The sequence below is a fragment of the Apteryx mantelli genome, chromosome 23, assembly GCF_036417845.1.
Source record: "Apteryx mantelli isolate bAptMan1 chromosome 23, bAptMan1.hap1, whole genome shotgun sequence".
Classification (NCBI taxonomy): domain Eukaryota; kingdom Metazoa; phylum Chordata; class Aves; order Apterygiformes; family Apterygidae; genus Apteryx; species Apteryx mantelli.
Window position 1 is genome coordinate 4,851,876 of NC_090000.1, and position 16,768 is coordinate 4,868,643.

At 42.3% G+C, this 16,768-nt stretch overlaps 1 protein-coding gene across 1 annotated transcript in view; it reads right to left on the minus strand.

Annotated features, from left to right (window-relative positions):
• Positions 1-16,768, minus strand: part of CLMP (CXADR like membrane protein) — a 46,343-nt gene that overhangs the window by 4,626 nt on the left and 24,949 nt on the right. The window contains exons 2-6 of the mRNA XM_013949614.2: positions 4,731-4,888; positions 3,801-4,002; positions 2,796-2,963; positions 2,284-2,406; positions 508-649 (exon numbers count right to left, since the gene is read on the minus strand). Of these exons, the coding sequence (XP_013805068.2) occupies positions 508-649; positions 2,284-2,406; positions 2,796-2,963; positions 3,801-4,002; positions 4,731-4,888 (793 nt within the window). The remainder of the gene's footprint in view (positions 1-507; positions 650-2,283; positions 2,407-2,795; positions 2,964-3,800; positions 4,003-4,730; positions 4,889-16,768) is intronic.

The following is a 16,768-nucleotide window of genomic DNA, read 5'->3' on the forward strand; positions in this document are numbered from 1 at the left end:
AGGGGATTTTCAACCCTGAGCTAAATCCAGAAGCACAGTTGTTCAAAAGACTCAAGAAAGACTGAGAGAACCTGCCCGCCTCACAGCATTCCCAACAGAGATTGGAATTTAGAAGAAACAAATCAGATCTTACAGAACCCAAATGGACAAGCAGGCTAAATTCAGTACGGGAGAGGGCTAAGGAAATGCATAACAATGATGAAAATTGCAAGCAAGAAAGAGGAAATTTTATATTAATTTGCATTTAATATAATTTTATTGAGTTTTATGCTACATTTTTCATGGAAAGTAACATTTCATCTATTTTTTCTACACAAAGATAATTCTCAGTCAAGATATTTGTCAATGACATTTCAGGGTAACTTCACAAGTTTTTTAGAATAACCTTTGCAGACACTTATACCTAGGTTACTTAAAACAGCAGTGAAAAGATGTGTTAATTTGCATCATGCTGATTCTATGTGAAACTAAAAGAAGGGAGGTGGGGGATTCAATAAAAGGCGTTACCTGATTTCATTTGGGGCCTCCTCCTCTTCATATCTCTTTTTTTCTTTCCTCCTTATCGTCAGCCTCACCACCAGGAGAAGAAGGGAAAGTCCTACCACCACTCCACAGACTGCTCCAGCAATCATGCCGATATTCTGTGCCTCTGTTGCCCAGAAAACAAACATATATGTTAGCAAGTAAACTCTCGCTATGGTCCATATAGTCAGATTCGGGCCCACACTAGAAATTATACTACTGGGTATAAAGCAGAACAGAAGTTATTATTTTAATTTACTTAAGCATGTCTTCATGCAGAGGTTGAACCAGTTTATCTTAAGGTATTTCTAAAACTTAGCATGGGCACCAACACTGAGAATAGTATTTAGCTCTTTAAGGGTGGGATCGCAAGTGCTCTGCCTTTTGGCCATGTGCCAGAATTTAAATGAGAAGGAGGAATCCTCTCATAAGATTACAGAGCCACAGAAAGCACAGACCTAAAAAGACGGGGCAATCCACATCTGAACCCAGGCGCCAAGCAGTGTCCTAGAGGCAGAAGAGTATGTCTCAAGTATGAACGTTTCCTCATGAGGATTGTTTTCCCCCCAACTCACCCTGAAATGATTACAATCCACTTTCAAAATGAATTATTCAACTGGGGAAAAAAGTGACTTGAGGGGGATAGAGGAGGAAAGGAAGACCATACTGTGTGAGTGCAGGGCATTTTTCATCCAAAACAACAAGGTTAATGAGACAAAGCTTTCTAATGCATTTGAGCCCCTTTTTTGCCTCCGTACAAAACCTTCTTTTAATAAAAATGTGGTTAGGTTGGGTTTGGCTGGAACTTGTTTCCCTAAGGCTTGTCCCTACGGAGGGTATAGTGAGGTGGTTTAAACCAATTCAGTTCAAATGGAATAAAGGCTGCCCAGATGCTTTTATTTCAATGCCTGAGGGGAACAGGCTTTCCTTGCTACATGACCCTATTCCAGTTATTTCCATCCTGGCTGGGCAGACAAATTCCAAAGCTGTGGGACCTCTCCACAGAAGAGACTGCTCTATTAGCAGCCCTTTATCACAGCAGTTCCACCTCCTGCTGATCTCACCTGAGCACTGCACCTAAAAACAGGCTAAACTGTATTCTTTGGATTTGTCATCAGTGGTGGTGCTAAACTCCACCCTCTTCCTTGCATGCATATGCAAAGACAGTGATACCTAAACACGTACACACTCTCGATGTGGTTAACTATGCAGGACATCGTAATCTCTGGTGTGCAGACCAGAACTTATTAAATACAGATTAAAAACAAATTCTGTCAAGCTTAACTTTTTACTCCACACATTATTTCATGTCTAAGACAGCCTTTTCAGGCTACCTTTAGCTAGTTTACTATCTCAGGTAGGAGAGAGATTTAATTTGGAATTGGAATGATGGACTATCCGCTGAGATTTTATACTTGACAGGAATTTATCATGCAGTCATTCCAACCATAAGTACCACTAAAAGCTGTAGCCTCTGCAAACTCTGTAGCTCAGCCTTTTTTCCTAGTGCTCCATTAGTTATTCTCAAAATCAAAATTTCTAACAGACCAAGATGTCTGAGCCTGAAGAAGGTATTTACCACTCTAGGTTATCCTGAGAAATGCTGTGCAAACCACAAGGGCAATAAATAAGAACTGCTTCATGTGATTCAAGTATGAAAGGGCAAAGGTGTGGCACAGAATTCATCAGCAGAGATAGGACAGCTGAGAAGCAATGCTGCTCATACAGTGGTGCGAATACTAGTTATGCACTGATACTCACGCTGCACTGTCACCTGAACAACACAGCTTTCTTGTCCAGCCTCATTGGTAGCAATGCATTGGTATAAACCTGTACTCATCTGGGTGAGATTCTTTAGTAGGACTTGCCCAGGATTAGATATGTCTGAAACAGGAAAAACAACAGCAAGATTAATCAGAAAATTTTAAATTAGGAAACTGTAAAGGATGGCGAATAGGGCACAGAACCTGGACCCAGAAACCCAGGTTGAATTTCCAGGTCAAATCAGCTCAAAAGGAGTAAAGGATGCCTCACAAAACATCATTTCAGTAAAACCACGAACACTTACACTCATTCACTCCCTTGTTACGGGACTACATCATCCAGCTGCAGTAGTCAGAAGCACCACTATACCATTGCTATCACTGCCACTAAGTGTTCCCTGCCTAAAAGACGGGCAGATGACTTCCAGCATCAGGACTAGAGGAGAGTTCAAGTGCGTGCGGTTACTTGGCTTTCCTGAGTGTACTCTAAGAGGAAATGACCTTACTTACTGACTCTTGATGTAGGTGGGAGATGTTCAGCTCTCTCTTCGATCTCGCTTAAGCGCTGCCATCGGTAGGAGATAGGTGCAGTGCCAGATGCAGAATGACACTGCAAGGAAAGTTCCTTTCCTTCCAGCAGTTCCCCTTCTAGCCAGCATTTGGGCTTGGAAGGCTTCTCTGGAAGAAACAGAACACAGGTCACGCAAATGCCACAAACTATTTTCTCAGTGGAAAACCCTTTCTTTGGCAAGAGGACACATATCAAGCAGCTTCTGAGAGCTGTCTTCTCTAGAGAGCATTAGCAAGAACATCAGGGATGCTTGCTAATGGACTTTAACTGCAACTTTGTGCAGTTTCATAGTCTAAGAAGCAGGGCTGGCTGGCCCACAGACATAGAAATGCCACACTGTGGTTTGGGGCAGTTTGCCTCATGGATATTTGCACCAGTGCAGCTCTATCACTGTATTCCTTCTTTAGGTACTATTTAGAGAACATCTTTTCCCTCCCCCTTCTTCTCCATTTCTTCCTCTTTCTCCCCATAGCATCTGGCAGGCCACAACAGTTCTTCTCTGGGATAACAGCATAAGTGCCAAAAGCCAACCAAAAAACTGAAATCAAGGAAAAGAAATGCTAACCCCAGCAGTTTACAGGTCACCTCCCTGACTTGGTCCAGTTCAGAGTCCTGGAACATGAACCCGGAATCTCCAGTGAGAGATCTGGACAGGGTGATCACCAGCTAAGCTAGGATATCATTCTAGGTTGTGATGAGGTCATAGATGTAATTTGGAAAGAACAGTTTTTACAGGTGGTTATGCTGACCTCCAAACAGTTCTTTAAGCCCTTCCTGTGTCCTGTCCTTTGCCAAAAAATGCAAAGACAGATATGGAGTTGGACAGTGAAATCTGATCATGAAATGTCTTTGTGTATTTATACCCTGCTGAAATAAATCTGCCTCCAGGAAATGAGTCTAGTGATTTTTTTTTTTCCTTTGGAAGAACAACAAAATGACCTTACCTACAACCTTCAGGGTGATGCGAGCCCATTCGTACTGCCCAGCATTTTTAACTTTACATATGTACTTTCCTGCATCACTGGACTGCAGGGATATGATCTGCAAGGACGCATCTCCAGCAAGAAAATTAGAAGTGAAGGAAACACGGCCTTTCTGTTCCTCGTTCAGGTCATCATAAACATGGCCTCCAGAGTAAGTGATTACCTGATGAGCCAAGACAGTCACTGATCAGCCAGTTGTAGCGTTACTTTCAATACACAGAGCAAAAAACTATAGCTGAACTATTCCAGAAACTGAGAACTAAGGTTTTTGCAGGGCTAAGTGATTACCCAGGGTCATGCAGGAAGTCTGCAGCATATTAGTAAATTAAACCTGGGTTTCACATCTGAGACTCATACCTAAACCGTATTTACACTACGGGTTTATACTGGAGCATTTGTACTTCTGTCAAAATCCCAGCAAGGGCATCAGCTTATGCCATAATATACAAGAGTGACCTCTAGTTTTGGCTTGTTTTGACAAACTAATTTAAGTTACCTTAGGCCTGACTTTTAAAAGTGCTCAACTCCCTTATTTTTTTTCTGAAACAGAGGTTTCAAAAACTGGACGTACAAAATCCAAGGTCATTTCTGAAAACCTGAAGGCCTATTTTGAGGTTGATCCAGAAACGACTGATTAACGATGTTGGTTTAAAGCAAACCCAATTATATCAGTGCCTGCTCCAATATAAGATGCATTCATATCAAATAACTTGCATACATTTCACAACAGCTCTTAAAATCAGTTATGTTTTCTAAACATTAGTCACTCCCACAGTATAACTTACAAACGAGAACGCAGAAATCTCTTCAGATTAATGGCTGCTCTTGATGTCAACATAGAAATAAGGGAATTTTCTGAGCAGATGCAAATTGCAGCTAAAGAGAACCTACCGCTTTTTGGACTGTTTCAGAAACGTGCAGCAGCCACTCGATATCCAAGCTTCCTTGCTCCAGGAGGCCCAGGTGGTGGTGACACGGCAAAGTCACGTTTTCTTCAGCCACTCTCTTGAATTCAGTCTGAGCCTCAGATATCCAAACAGAACAGGAAGCTGAAAGACAGATACTAATAATCAGAGGCCAAGATGAAGGATTTACCTCTGCTGTGATAAGTGGTGCTGGCTTAGATTTCACTAGATTCTTCTTCATTTGCTTCACAGCATAAAAGAAAACCCAACAGCTTGACTTCCTGGACAGATTGCAGCTAATTAAAGAGGACATCTATACATACATGGGGAGTTAGTTTCACACTAGTATTTAAGCATGAAAAACAGATGGCTTCACACTCCAGAGCTGTCAATACTAAAATCATATAAACCTTTTGTTAACATTTATTTGCCACAGTGAAATTTGCCTGCAGACCATGAAGGCAGTTTGGAGATTTGCAAGCTACATATTGACCTATATCCTCTGTGAACTCAAAATTCCAGCTTACTTGCTTGTTTTTGCCTTCACCTTCTACTGCCTTCATTCATGAATATCATTTCAGCCTGGAAAACTTTCAGGGCCCATAGCTTTACTCCTGTGCCAGTGCGACAAGGCTTGGAGCTCATCGCTAGCCCTGGAGAATGCTCTTTGTGTGCATTTCAGCACTGGAAAGAAGAGACCAGCCTGAGAACAAAAAGGTTAACCTTAAAGAAAAGCACCGTGCAAGCAGGCTACTGAAGTGTCTTTGAACAGCAACGTCAAAAAACAGAAGGTGTCAAAAACACTTTGTCCAGAGCAAAAGGGGCGGGGGGGGGGGAGGAAGTGTTTCTAAGTTGAACCACTAGAGGGAATCCGAGCCTTATAAAAGTTATCGAATAAATCCCAACACACATGTACCTCCCTAAAACCAGCCCCAAGAAACAGCACACCCCAGGAAAAAACAGTGTTAGATCACTGTATAAGTCATGCTGAAACTTGCACTTTCTTTCCAGGTTTCTTTTTATATTGAAGCTCTGCTACACTGAAATGCTACTACATCCCTGCTAAAACTCTACTGAATCAGGGGTTCATACTGAGGCCTTGCAAGTCTTCGTGTTTTGATAACAGATGGGCTCTGGTAAGCTCAAGCTCAATTAAAATTGGCCCCAAAGGTCAGAGATGGAGAAAACTCTGGGCATTTAGGTCAGGGTCACCTCTAGATCTGCAGTGAAACCTAATGAAAAATTTTCCAACCGAGTTCCCACATACACTTCCGTGGCATGAACGTCATTTGCCTTTCGTGTTTGAATCTTGAGTGTGGCTGGGTTGTTGTTCTTGAATTTTGCCATGCAGCAAGGAAGCCTAAAAACATTTTTTTTCTTCTGTGAAACAAAGGAAAATGAAATCTCTTGATTTGAGGACTAATTATTGTGCAACAGATTAAGACTGGGAGTGTTGGCAACACTGTGAAGACATGTATGTGTATTTGAACACACAGTCTGTGACTATACAACAAAATAACTGGCAAGAGCACGAGAAGCTCTAGATACATATGCTAAATTTGTTCCTGCACTTGCATTCAGAGTGGATCTTTAATCTTTCCTTCACCTTTACATGAAGAAAGCAGAAAAATGACATCCGAAGTGACACTTCCTCAGCTTTTACTGTTTCTCTGGAACCCAGCCTGGTTTAAGAAACATTCATCCACTCCCATTCTCAGATCTGGCTCCGAGTTGTTACCACAACCATTCCTCAGGTCTTGAGCTTCTCTCTGGTATTTAAATCAATACTTGCCAAGTACTTTTATAGAAGGCATCATCTAACATGTGCATGCACACATATAAAAACACCTAGAATTTCAAGACAGGTGGAGTGGTGCAAAGGATTAAGCTCTCATCCCCTACATGGATCTCCACATGAACCAATGAGCCCAAAAGCTCCTTTTCAGCCACATTAGCTACCCTCTTTAAAGGGAAAATTAATCCAGTTTTGCACTGGATTCACTAGTCCCAAAGCACCATCTGCCAAATACAATTATACATTTTGTCTGTAAATGAATGCCTTTCTCCTTCAGCCTGCATTGCTGGGGGCTCCCTTCATTAACACACTAACGCTCACTAGATGGACTGATCAATGAGTTTAATTGATCTGCCAACTACAGCAACTATTCACACATCTGCAACTTTTCCCAAAATTCTGTGTCAGTTCCACACACATCTTGCGGTGAACCCTTTAAACAACAAGCATCTTCTCTGGTCATTGCAACCCTCGATCAGGAATATAAATTACATTTTGAGGGAGCAAAAGAGCATCATTTTCCTACCTCTCTGGCTTAGGCTAAGATGTTTTTTAGGGGAGCTCACACTTTGGTCTATGCTTGCTGCCCCCAGCAAACACGCTCTGGATTTGCAAAGCAGCCCTTTGCCTGTAAGCTCATCTGCTAGAAGTAACATGTAAGAGGCATTCAATAAGATAATGACAACTGCACATTTCAGAAGCACCCTTTTTTCCAAAGGTACACACAGTCTGAGATAATTTGGAGCTGATTCACGACTGAACTGCATGTTATGTTGTTATAGGCACCGGTGTGAGCTTTTTACCACATTTTCATGAAAGTCACATACTTATGTTTCCATGAGATAGCCGACTGTACCTTATTTCAAAAGCTGGTCCCTTTAGTCATTATTAGTTCTTTAATTAAAGGTACCCAGTATAGGGTACCAGTTATGGAAACTGGCTATGCAAAGTCTGGAAAAGAGTTCAAAGTGATCAGACCTCCACCCTTCTAAAGCCTGGGTAGCATCGCACTGTAGCAAGCAGTAATGAAACTGAAATTAAAGTTTGCATTTGGTATGTGCTAGGATTTACAATATATGCCTCAAATAAAAAGAATCTAGATAACAAATCTGAGGTCCCCCCTCTAGATTTTATGGCTTTTATTACCTGAATAATTAATTCCCTCTAATTTTTTCTCTCATGTTCAGGTGCAGATGAGATCAAGCAAGAAGAAACAAGATTTTGCTGACGGTGTTTAAGAGTGGTTTTTTTTTTTTTTTTAATGGTTATAAAAGATGACTGTCTCTGCACTTGGGCTACCCCTTAGAGCAGCAAAAGGACTCACCGTCTTCAGCACACACTTACCAGGATACACGTTTGCTAGCTTGAAAAAGCAGTTGGTTCTGGGCAAGCACTTTTGCTCTGCTAGGCGGGTGCACAGCTGGCTCTGCAGCTCCCCCCGCCAAGGAGCCTGGCAGCCACACGAGGGCAGAGCCTGCGCAGAGAATAATGCCTTGGGGCTGGCACCCGTGCGCAACAGCGGATCATTTAAGACAATAGATGATTTTCCCCAAAGTCTCCCAAGGGTCTCACTCAGCAATGCAGTAAATAAGCAGGCTCTGCAGTCCTTGCCCAAAAAACCTCTCATGGAGCCACTCTTCCCCTTATGCATCCTGCGTGGCATTCCTTATACCGCAAAGTCCAGCGCGGGAACTGCTGCTTTCAGTTTACTCAGACCTTACTCAGATTACATCCCACGACTTCAGGGGGAGGCTGGTTTGGTATTCCCCTGGAGCAGGAACCTGGCTCTACAGCAGTTCCTGCATCATGTAAGCATTAGCTCGCGGGCCTGAAAACCCCCAGTGTTCAGCGCAGCGCCAGCCTTGCTGACGCACCACACAGCACGCTGTTCAGTACCGGAGGGGGAACGCGGGACAACTTTATTGTTTAAACATTTGCACTATTGTTCCTAAGACAATAGCTCGGTCACCCAAGGCCCTGCAGACAAGGGGGAGAGATTTTTGTCTTTCGTTCCCCACAAACATTTTACATGCAAGGATTATAGAGCAACAGACATTTTAAACACAAAAGCTAGCGCACCTAAACAGACAGTACCCAAGCAGCACAAGTGCAAATTTATCAGGGAAAGGGCACAGGTCTGACCAGGGGACATAAATAGATTTTTGGCCCCTGTCAAAAATAGGGACCGTTCTGCTGTGTATCCATCATAGATTTTGAAGAAAGAAAAATTAAGAACAACACCCTGCATCTTTCTCATGCAGAGCAAAATGTAAGTCTTAGAGTAGTCCCCAGGACTCATTTCAATGCTTTGGTAAGTGACTACTGATTTTGAATGTATGTGAGATACTTTAAGAGGGTTTGGCTTTCAGAAACCCCCCTGCCTTCCAAAATAGACTTAGAGGGAGAAAACTGTTCCATGTGATGCAGCAAGTACTGAGCTCCCAGGAACTGGGTGCTGTCACCAACCATAGCGCTACTTTGCCTCATCACAAACTATGACTGCCCAAAGAAATATTTTCACATCTGAATCCTGTACATGAACACAGGTGCTTTCATACATACGCAACATATCTATTATGAAGCCCAGACCACTTGCACGCCCATCCAAAAATATGTGTATAAACAAATGCATGTACCTACTGAGAACACGAAGTAAACACATTGGCAAGACAAACATACACAGAATGGAACTAAAAATATTTTGTTGACTTTTTTTTTATAGCCAAATTCATGTGCTAAAAGCTAAAGAGCTTCCAGATTTAAATCTTTCATTAGCCTCATCTGAGTGCTTAAATTAGGCAGCAATGCTAAACATAGATTATACATTTCACAAAATAATGAGTTGTGCTATATCACCTACTGACTGCTAGAACTAGAAGGAATGGCCTAGAAAAGATTCAGAGATCAAGATATGAAAAATGCGCAGTGAAACTTAGCAGACATGGCCCACACCTACCAACATAATTTGAGACATGAACTCCTAAAACGGGTCTCGAAAAACTTTAGTGGTTCCAGGAACTTGTTTCCTCTTGTGAAACATATTCTTTAGCTAGACTTTTCATAGTTTATTTTGGCTTTATCAGAGATGGTATCTGTGACCAACTATTTCAGGACAGTCATCTCTAAAGAGCAGAAGTAGAAATGCAACCTGCAATTTTCCTGTGACTCAGGACATCCTGTGTTAGCACCAGACACAGAGGATTCCCACAGCTTTAGGGTTTATTTGGAAAAGTCAAGTTGTTACCTTAAAAGTTAGGGTCACCCACTTCAGCTCATGAAGTGAGATGTAAATACTCACCTAAATTAAGCAAGGTTTTAAGTGCTTTACTAAATCAAAACCTTAACAGTAAAAGCTGTTCACCTGAGATAGTTATAGGCCTATTGCAGATTCAGACCGGTCTCACTCACAGTTTATCCTAGCCTCACCATGTTTTGGGAACTTCAGGTTTGGAGACTAATGCCACCATCTCTTAAAACAAACAAAAAAATCCAGGAAGTAGTATAAGTTTTTTAGTTCTTTCATTGCTAGGAGCTAGCAACTTTTAAGAAATATTGAAGTAATCCAGGAAGTGGGAGGGAGACTGTGTAGGGAGACAGAGTAGGGAGACTGCAGGGAGCAGTCTACCAACTTGCTGTTGGAAATGCAGCATTTACCTACTGTTCATACCTCAAACCTGAACCTACCTACTTCCCTCTGCCACTTACATTTTCTGACCATAGAAGAATTTGTTTTATGATCATTCTTTTCTATTTGTATTTTGATAGCTCTGTTCATATCCGAGGCTTAGTTCTATGAATTACTAGATACAAGGTCAAAAATGATTTCTGAGTGTACTTCGAAGTGTTCTCCAGAGTAGAGAAGCAGGCAAACGACTCAGAAATTTGTTGCTGAGGCAAAGTTGCTTCAATACAACAGCAAAAATGCCAGTTTCACAAATCCTGGTTTTCTATTCAATACTGCATAATTTGTAGTACTGTGTGGACAACTTCCAGCTCACCTGGGATAGGCGCTCTATCTGCTTTTATTCATTTATGTCAAAACATTTCCTGCACGTAAACGTGACAGGAGCAGTGAACAGCAAAAGTTGTCAAGGCAAATCACAACTTTTCTGAAAGAATGAGAACAATCCGCTAAAGACAAGTTTTCTTAAACATTACCAATAATTTTGGTAGTTACTGATTTGGGGCAGCCTCCTTGGCACACTCCTATTTTTCACATCTCCATGTGATCCCAGTAGCTGAAAATGGAGGCCTTGTAGGAAGGAGGTTTTGGTCTTGCAGTCCTCTGAATGAAGTACACCTTCTCTTCAAAATCTGCATAGGCCGGTGGGAAACACCTCAGTGCACCTGACAGTTCCATGCTACAGTTGGTGGCAGCTACAGCTGCAGGCTGAACTGCTTGTGTAAGTACCTCTTGATTCATTTTAGTCAAAACAATCCAACTTGGCAAAGATTTTTACATTTGAATATTTTAAGTTAAATCCATGGCCTGAAGAGAAAAAGTGTCCACGGCATTATTCAGGCCAGTAATGTTCCTTTATCTGAATAACTCTATATATTTGGCTTCCGTATTCCTGTAGAGCTAAATGCATCCAACCCACTCAGAGGCACATTTGAAGACAAAGTATCTGTCTAAATTAAATACATAACAACAAGGTTTGAGAATTAAGAAAAAACAGGACAGCCTGCCGTATCGCAACTTTGACCCAAACCTCCATGCCAGGAATTTAAGACATTTTACATCTGTTAGTTTGATCTTGCTACAGTTATGTAGGAAATCATTTACTAAGCTCATTTATGTGAAAACAAAAGCCCGTTCCCCACTCCAGCTAGTGCTCATAACAGCGGTAATTGCAAAACACTCAGATTTTGGTCAACGAAAATTCAGCGTTTTACATGCTTAAAGAGGAGACTAACTACATCTATGGCCTCTCTCTCTATATATTTATGCACACACACACACATTATCTGTGGTAAAACTTCCAGAGATGCCTGAGTGACTTAGAAGCCCAAATCAACTAAATGCTAAAAACACTAGTTGTACAGTTAATTTTAGGGCCCACTGGCCCTTAAATACTTAGGGTCTTCATTGAGAATCCAATAGTGATAGGAGACACATACACATAAAGTTTTATCTCTCTCCTTTAAATCACCTCACCATTATTTGCAGTGGATAAATTGAAACACTGGATAATTAAACCAGTTTGTTCCAGAGCTGCAAGCAGAACCCAGAAGGCTGGCACCCTATGCTCACGATCAGACCATTCTAGCCCTAACAGCATTTTAAGCCAAAATAAATACAAAATGGTGTCTTTTTACACAGACAGCTATTTTGCATTCTTTGCGCAAGGGAGGAGAAGCTGGGGGCGGCTGGAAGTCTCCTAAGGATAATTAACTCGGCCAAGGCTGTGCTCGGGGACATCTGCTTTCTGTATTCTTTGGCTGGCAGAGGCATAAAGGCCATAGGTCACCTTCTCCCGAGAGCTCGAGTGCTCCAAGTGACCAAGACCCGGCCCCCAGTGCATGCTGCCTGCAGCCTGCTACCCTCAGCCTCCCTTTGATTTCAGGAATTCGGTTGTGAAGCAAAAGTGTCTCAAATAAGAAAAATGCGAGCTAACAGTCAGCTCCCGCAGGGCCAGGCTAGCTGTGTTAAAATAAAGAGGTCAGCCGATCCCCATCCATATCCACATAGCATTGCAGAGGTTCTCTCTAATTGGAACCACATGTGCTTGTGGCTGAGGTTTTCAGAGGCAGCTGCTGCACAAAGCAAAAAGACAAGTCCTGCATACTGCTGAGTTTCCAAATGGTGACGTGAAGCATTTGGAATTGAAACCAGTGAGGAGCTAGGAAGGCCCAAGGAGAACAAAAAACAGCATTTCTCAAAGTAAAGCCTCTGCTTTTTAGAACTGTGCAAGGACTAACAGAGGAGTGCAGGAGAGGGCTAAAATTCGGCTGGTGATACACAGGCTCCTGCCATAAGAAACATCGCCAGCTGCAGAAGCATGGGCAGGAGTTGGTCACCCTTGCTTTGGCTCCTTTGAGAAGCCAATCCTTGGGCTGTCTCCGATGAGCCAGGGAGATGTTCTGTAGGACAGCTGTTACCAGGGTAGCAGCAGTGCCTGTGTGTGCAAATGCTCTAAGCGCACAACGCCCTCACACTGCCCTGAGGCACAAATGAGATGGTGGCCAGCCCAGTACAGGTCTAGGTCTTGCAAATGGCCCCAGCGGCAAGGAACCAGCATTCCTCGAGGAAACTCGATGTTTCTCTAGCAGGTGAGAACAGAGACAAAAGACAGACCAAGATCCTGCAGTGCTGGTGAACACATGCAATCTGAAGATCTTGCAGACATTCCTAGAAACAAGAGGTAAAATTCTGTCCTTGAAAATGCTAACAGGAAGTTTGCCTTTAGCACCAACACAGAGGATTGAATCCAAAGCCTGGAGAGGCTTTCAAATACAGGAAGAACACTGAAACTTTCCATTAACTGAGCATCTGCAGAGGCAGCCAGCCATGATGTACTGTGACTGTCCTTTTCCTCATTACATTTTAAAATCAAGTGCAAGTAAGAGGTTCTGGGTTTACATCCCTAGAGACCACAGAGAACAGAAAATAAGACACAAGAACTGCATCTTCCTATTTAACAGTTCACAGGATGTTTGTGCAGGGAAACATGTAAAGTCTCTTAGCTCTTTAGTCCAAGGGACCTTATTAGGAAAGTGGTCCAGGTGTCTTCTGTTTACAGTAACACAGCTCAGCTAAGCCTCTCAGTAATGCAGCTAGCAATTTCAAGCTGTGTGGCTTAGATCTGTACAGAGCGCTTGTCAGTACGTATCGCAGATTCCTTGGGGGCTGAAGCACCTAAGGCTTTCCGCGAGGGTCGCTGGACCGCTCCGAGTGCCTTACAATGCTGTGTTGAGGAAAGCAAAAGAACAAGACATTCCACCCCAACAGCGGAAGTTTCACTCCTTATCAACCAGGGGCTTCCTGGTTTCAAAGAAGACTTAATAAGAAGAAAAATGGTTTTCAATAATCATTTTTAGGCCTCTTCTGTCTGAGAAAGTGATTCTATTAGGCCTGAACAGTCTCCCAGTGTGCCAATTACTGCTGTCATTTAATGGACGTAACAACGAAGGCACACAGGAATGAAGTGATCTGCCAAAGGCAGACACCATGCAGAATCCAGAATACAAACCAAAAAAGAGAGTAGCAAAACTGATTTCAAAGCAGTATTTGTCCATTGGATCAGATCCCTTATGTGATCTTTCTTCAACTGCAAAGTCCAAAAAGCAAGTTGTATCAGCTGAGGGAATTCTGAAAATTGGGGAAAGGGGAAAAGACTTGAGCAGATGATTAAGAAGGTTCCTCACAAAACCATTATTATATTAATTAAGGATTCCCTCTCCTTTTTTTCTTAGCTCCAAAGTGAGACAGGTTAACCAGAAAGTGCTGAGCTGATTCTGATGCTTTTCTTCATAGAACTATGACTTTTAAGCTTGCCAAAAAGGTGGTCATAAGTAATCTGAAAGGTTCTCACAAATAAACTTCATGCTTTTCTTCATCTTTCTCTCACAGACACTTTCAGTAAAGTTGGATGCAATTTTAAGATACAGGCTCCAGTCCCTGTTAAGCCCATCCAGGTTACCTCACCCATAATTGCATATAACATGGTATGACATTTCACTTATCCACTACAAGCACTGCTAATATGATACAAAATGAATGCCTAACGTATTAGCACTCTGTCACTTTTCATATTCGCATATTCACTCACTCCCAAACACTCAGCCAGTCTACCCTAGGGCAGAAAACGAACAGCAGCAGCAGCTCCTCCCCATCACCCCCATAAGTCTTGTGAGAAAGATATGTTAAACCCTAACACTTAGTGGATGAACAAGACTTGCAATCTTTTGGTCTGAACGCAGGACCAGAAACAGCAGTTTAACAGTCTAAGTCCGGAAGGGTTACAGATACCATCTATAGTTGCAAGACAGTCACCCAACTGTCCCCTGCCTAAGTTTCTCACCAATGCAACAACTAGTGAGCATCAGTTAACTAGTTTATGTTTACAGACCTTTTGAGCATAGTTAACAAACAACAGAAGCCCAATTCTCTTCCGTCCTGGCCTTTCACCAGCTTCAGTATGAACTGGAAGCAAGTAAAAAAAGGAGGATCAGGTTCTTAACTCTGTTATCACTGTTATTTAACTCCCTCCCTGCATCTTTCCTACGGTTTGGCACAACAGCATACCAGCAAGGCAACTCTTAAGAACACAAATACAGCTTTTGGCATGTTTTTTCCACTGCTACTGAGAGTTATGGCATTTGTACACATACACTGAGGTGCCCCAAAAGAGCAGAGGTAGAGCTCTATAAATCACGCCTTCCAAATTACAGCCTGAAACTGAGCAAGTGAGGATCAGAGAGGAATGCAAACCCCACCATAATTGTTGGAAGAGAAACACGCCTACTGGATTTTAGAAAGCTGGCATCACCCAGACACTTCACTAAATCCCTCCACACTGAATATTAGTTTGCGTTATACTGCAGAAAGTCAGGTCCGGCATTTTAGTGAGACCCTGCGTTCAATGTAATTGAGGTTCTTCCCGGTAGTATTTACAAACCAAAGGCTAGATTGTGAATACTATGCTCATGAGAACTTGCTTTCACTTTAAGACAAGCGTAACTTGGAAAGCATTCTCCCTTCACAGAGGGACAGATTTCTGCAGTGGAGCACATCAACTATTTCAACTACTGACTCCAACACTGCACAGCTGCTACAAGTGTTTCTCAAGTTAGCTAAGGACTGAAAAGTCAGAAAATAAGGAAATGTTGCTTAATCCCTGCTACAAAATATGACAGACTTGCGTATTTGTTTTGGCTTTTAGTTTCTATTAGCTAGATATACATATTTTTTCAATGACTACTGGGAGTGTAGCTGAACCTAAGGTGTTCTAGTGCAGTGACAATAGCCAGAGACAGTGAAGTCAGAAGGATTCCATTACCCACAGAACTAGAGCTTATGAGCTGATGATGTTACACTGATCAGGTTGGCTGAAGTGCAGCAATATTGCTGCAACATAAGAAATACTAAGAAAATAGAGTAATTACTTTTTTTTTCTTCTGTGGATTTTCCAGAAGTTTCCAACAATAGGCCTTTTCACATGCTTTTTCTGTTAGTCATGAACTGGCTTCACACTTACCAAAAATCTGTGTTGCTTCTTTAACCTAAGACAAGGACTTTGATGAAAACCTACAGTATTTAAATATTTCTTCAAAACGTTAATTAAAATACCATGGAAGATAATTGGTAAGGGCATAAGGACTAAAAAGAAAGTAGATCCATTTTGCTTCCTCAGGAATAGAAGAAGCAGCCTCCAAGTACTGACTTTAATTCCAATTTTAGCTAGCTCTATTTCAAACACCATGCAGGCGGAAAGACCAAAACAAAGCTCCGTATCACTTGAGCTAAATAAAACCTTCTGCAAACCAGGGTGTGGGTGGAAGATCTATTCCAGAGAGTTAAACAGCTCCAATCTATCTACCAAAGAACTGAACTACACTGAACTATCTAGTTTCTGGTAGTCCTAGCAGCAAACTAACTGCCTCTGCATTAGGGATGAGACTGAGACTGGTGGGGAGGCAGATTCTCTCCTCTCTGCTCACCACAGGGTTCTTATGCCAGCAGCTGAAATGTGCATTACATATGCTTTGCATGTTTGCAAATGTAAAGGGCTCTGCAGAGCAGCAAAGTCTGCAAGAGCCTAAGGCCATTGCTAGGGGAAACCCTGAATGAGAACATACAAGCATCATGCCTGCCAAATATTCCTGTGGCCTTTGCTAAAAAGACTAATCTAGTTCTCCTCTGGCACATGACCCTGTTCTGAGGTGAGGGATGCCCCAAGTATGACTGGAGAGGCAGAGCCCTTTGCAAAAGCTGGCATTGGGTATCAGCATTTGAGAGCAAGAAAGCCCTGAGAGTTACAACACATCCTCCAGCTCTGGTGAGCAAGCACAATGTTTCCACGATGCTGAACAGGAAGTGGGGGGAGGGCTGGAGCAGATAAAATAGGATTTGGTCAACAGTTGAACAAATCTGATAATTGGATATGAAAAGGTCAGGCATATTATCAAGGAACATACTCTAAAGGTCAGGTGAAGTATATAAAACTAAGCCCAGGAGCAACAGGCAGCACACATTCACAACCAGCTGAAACTCCACCATCAAGACT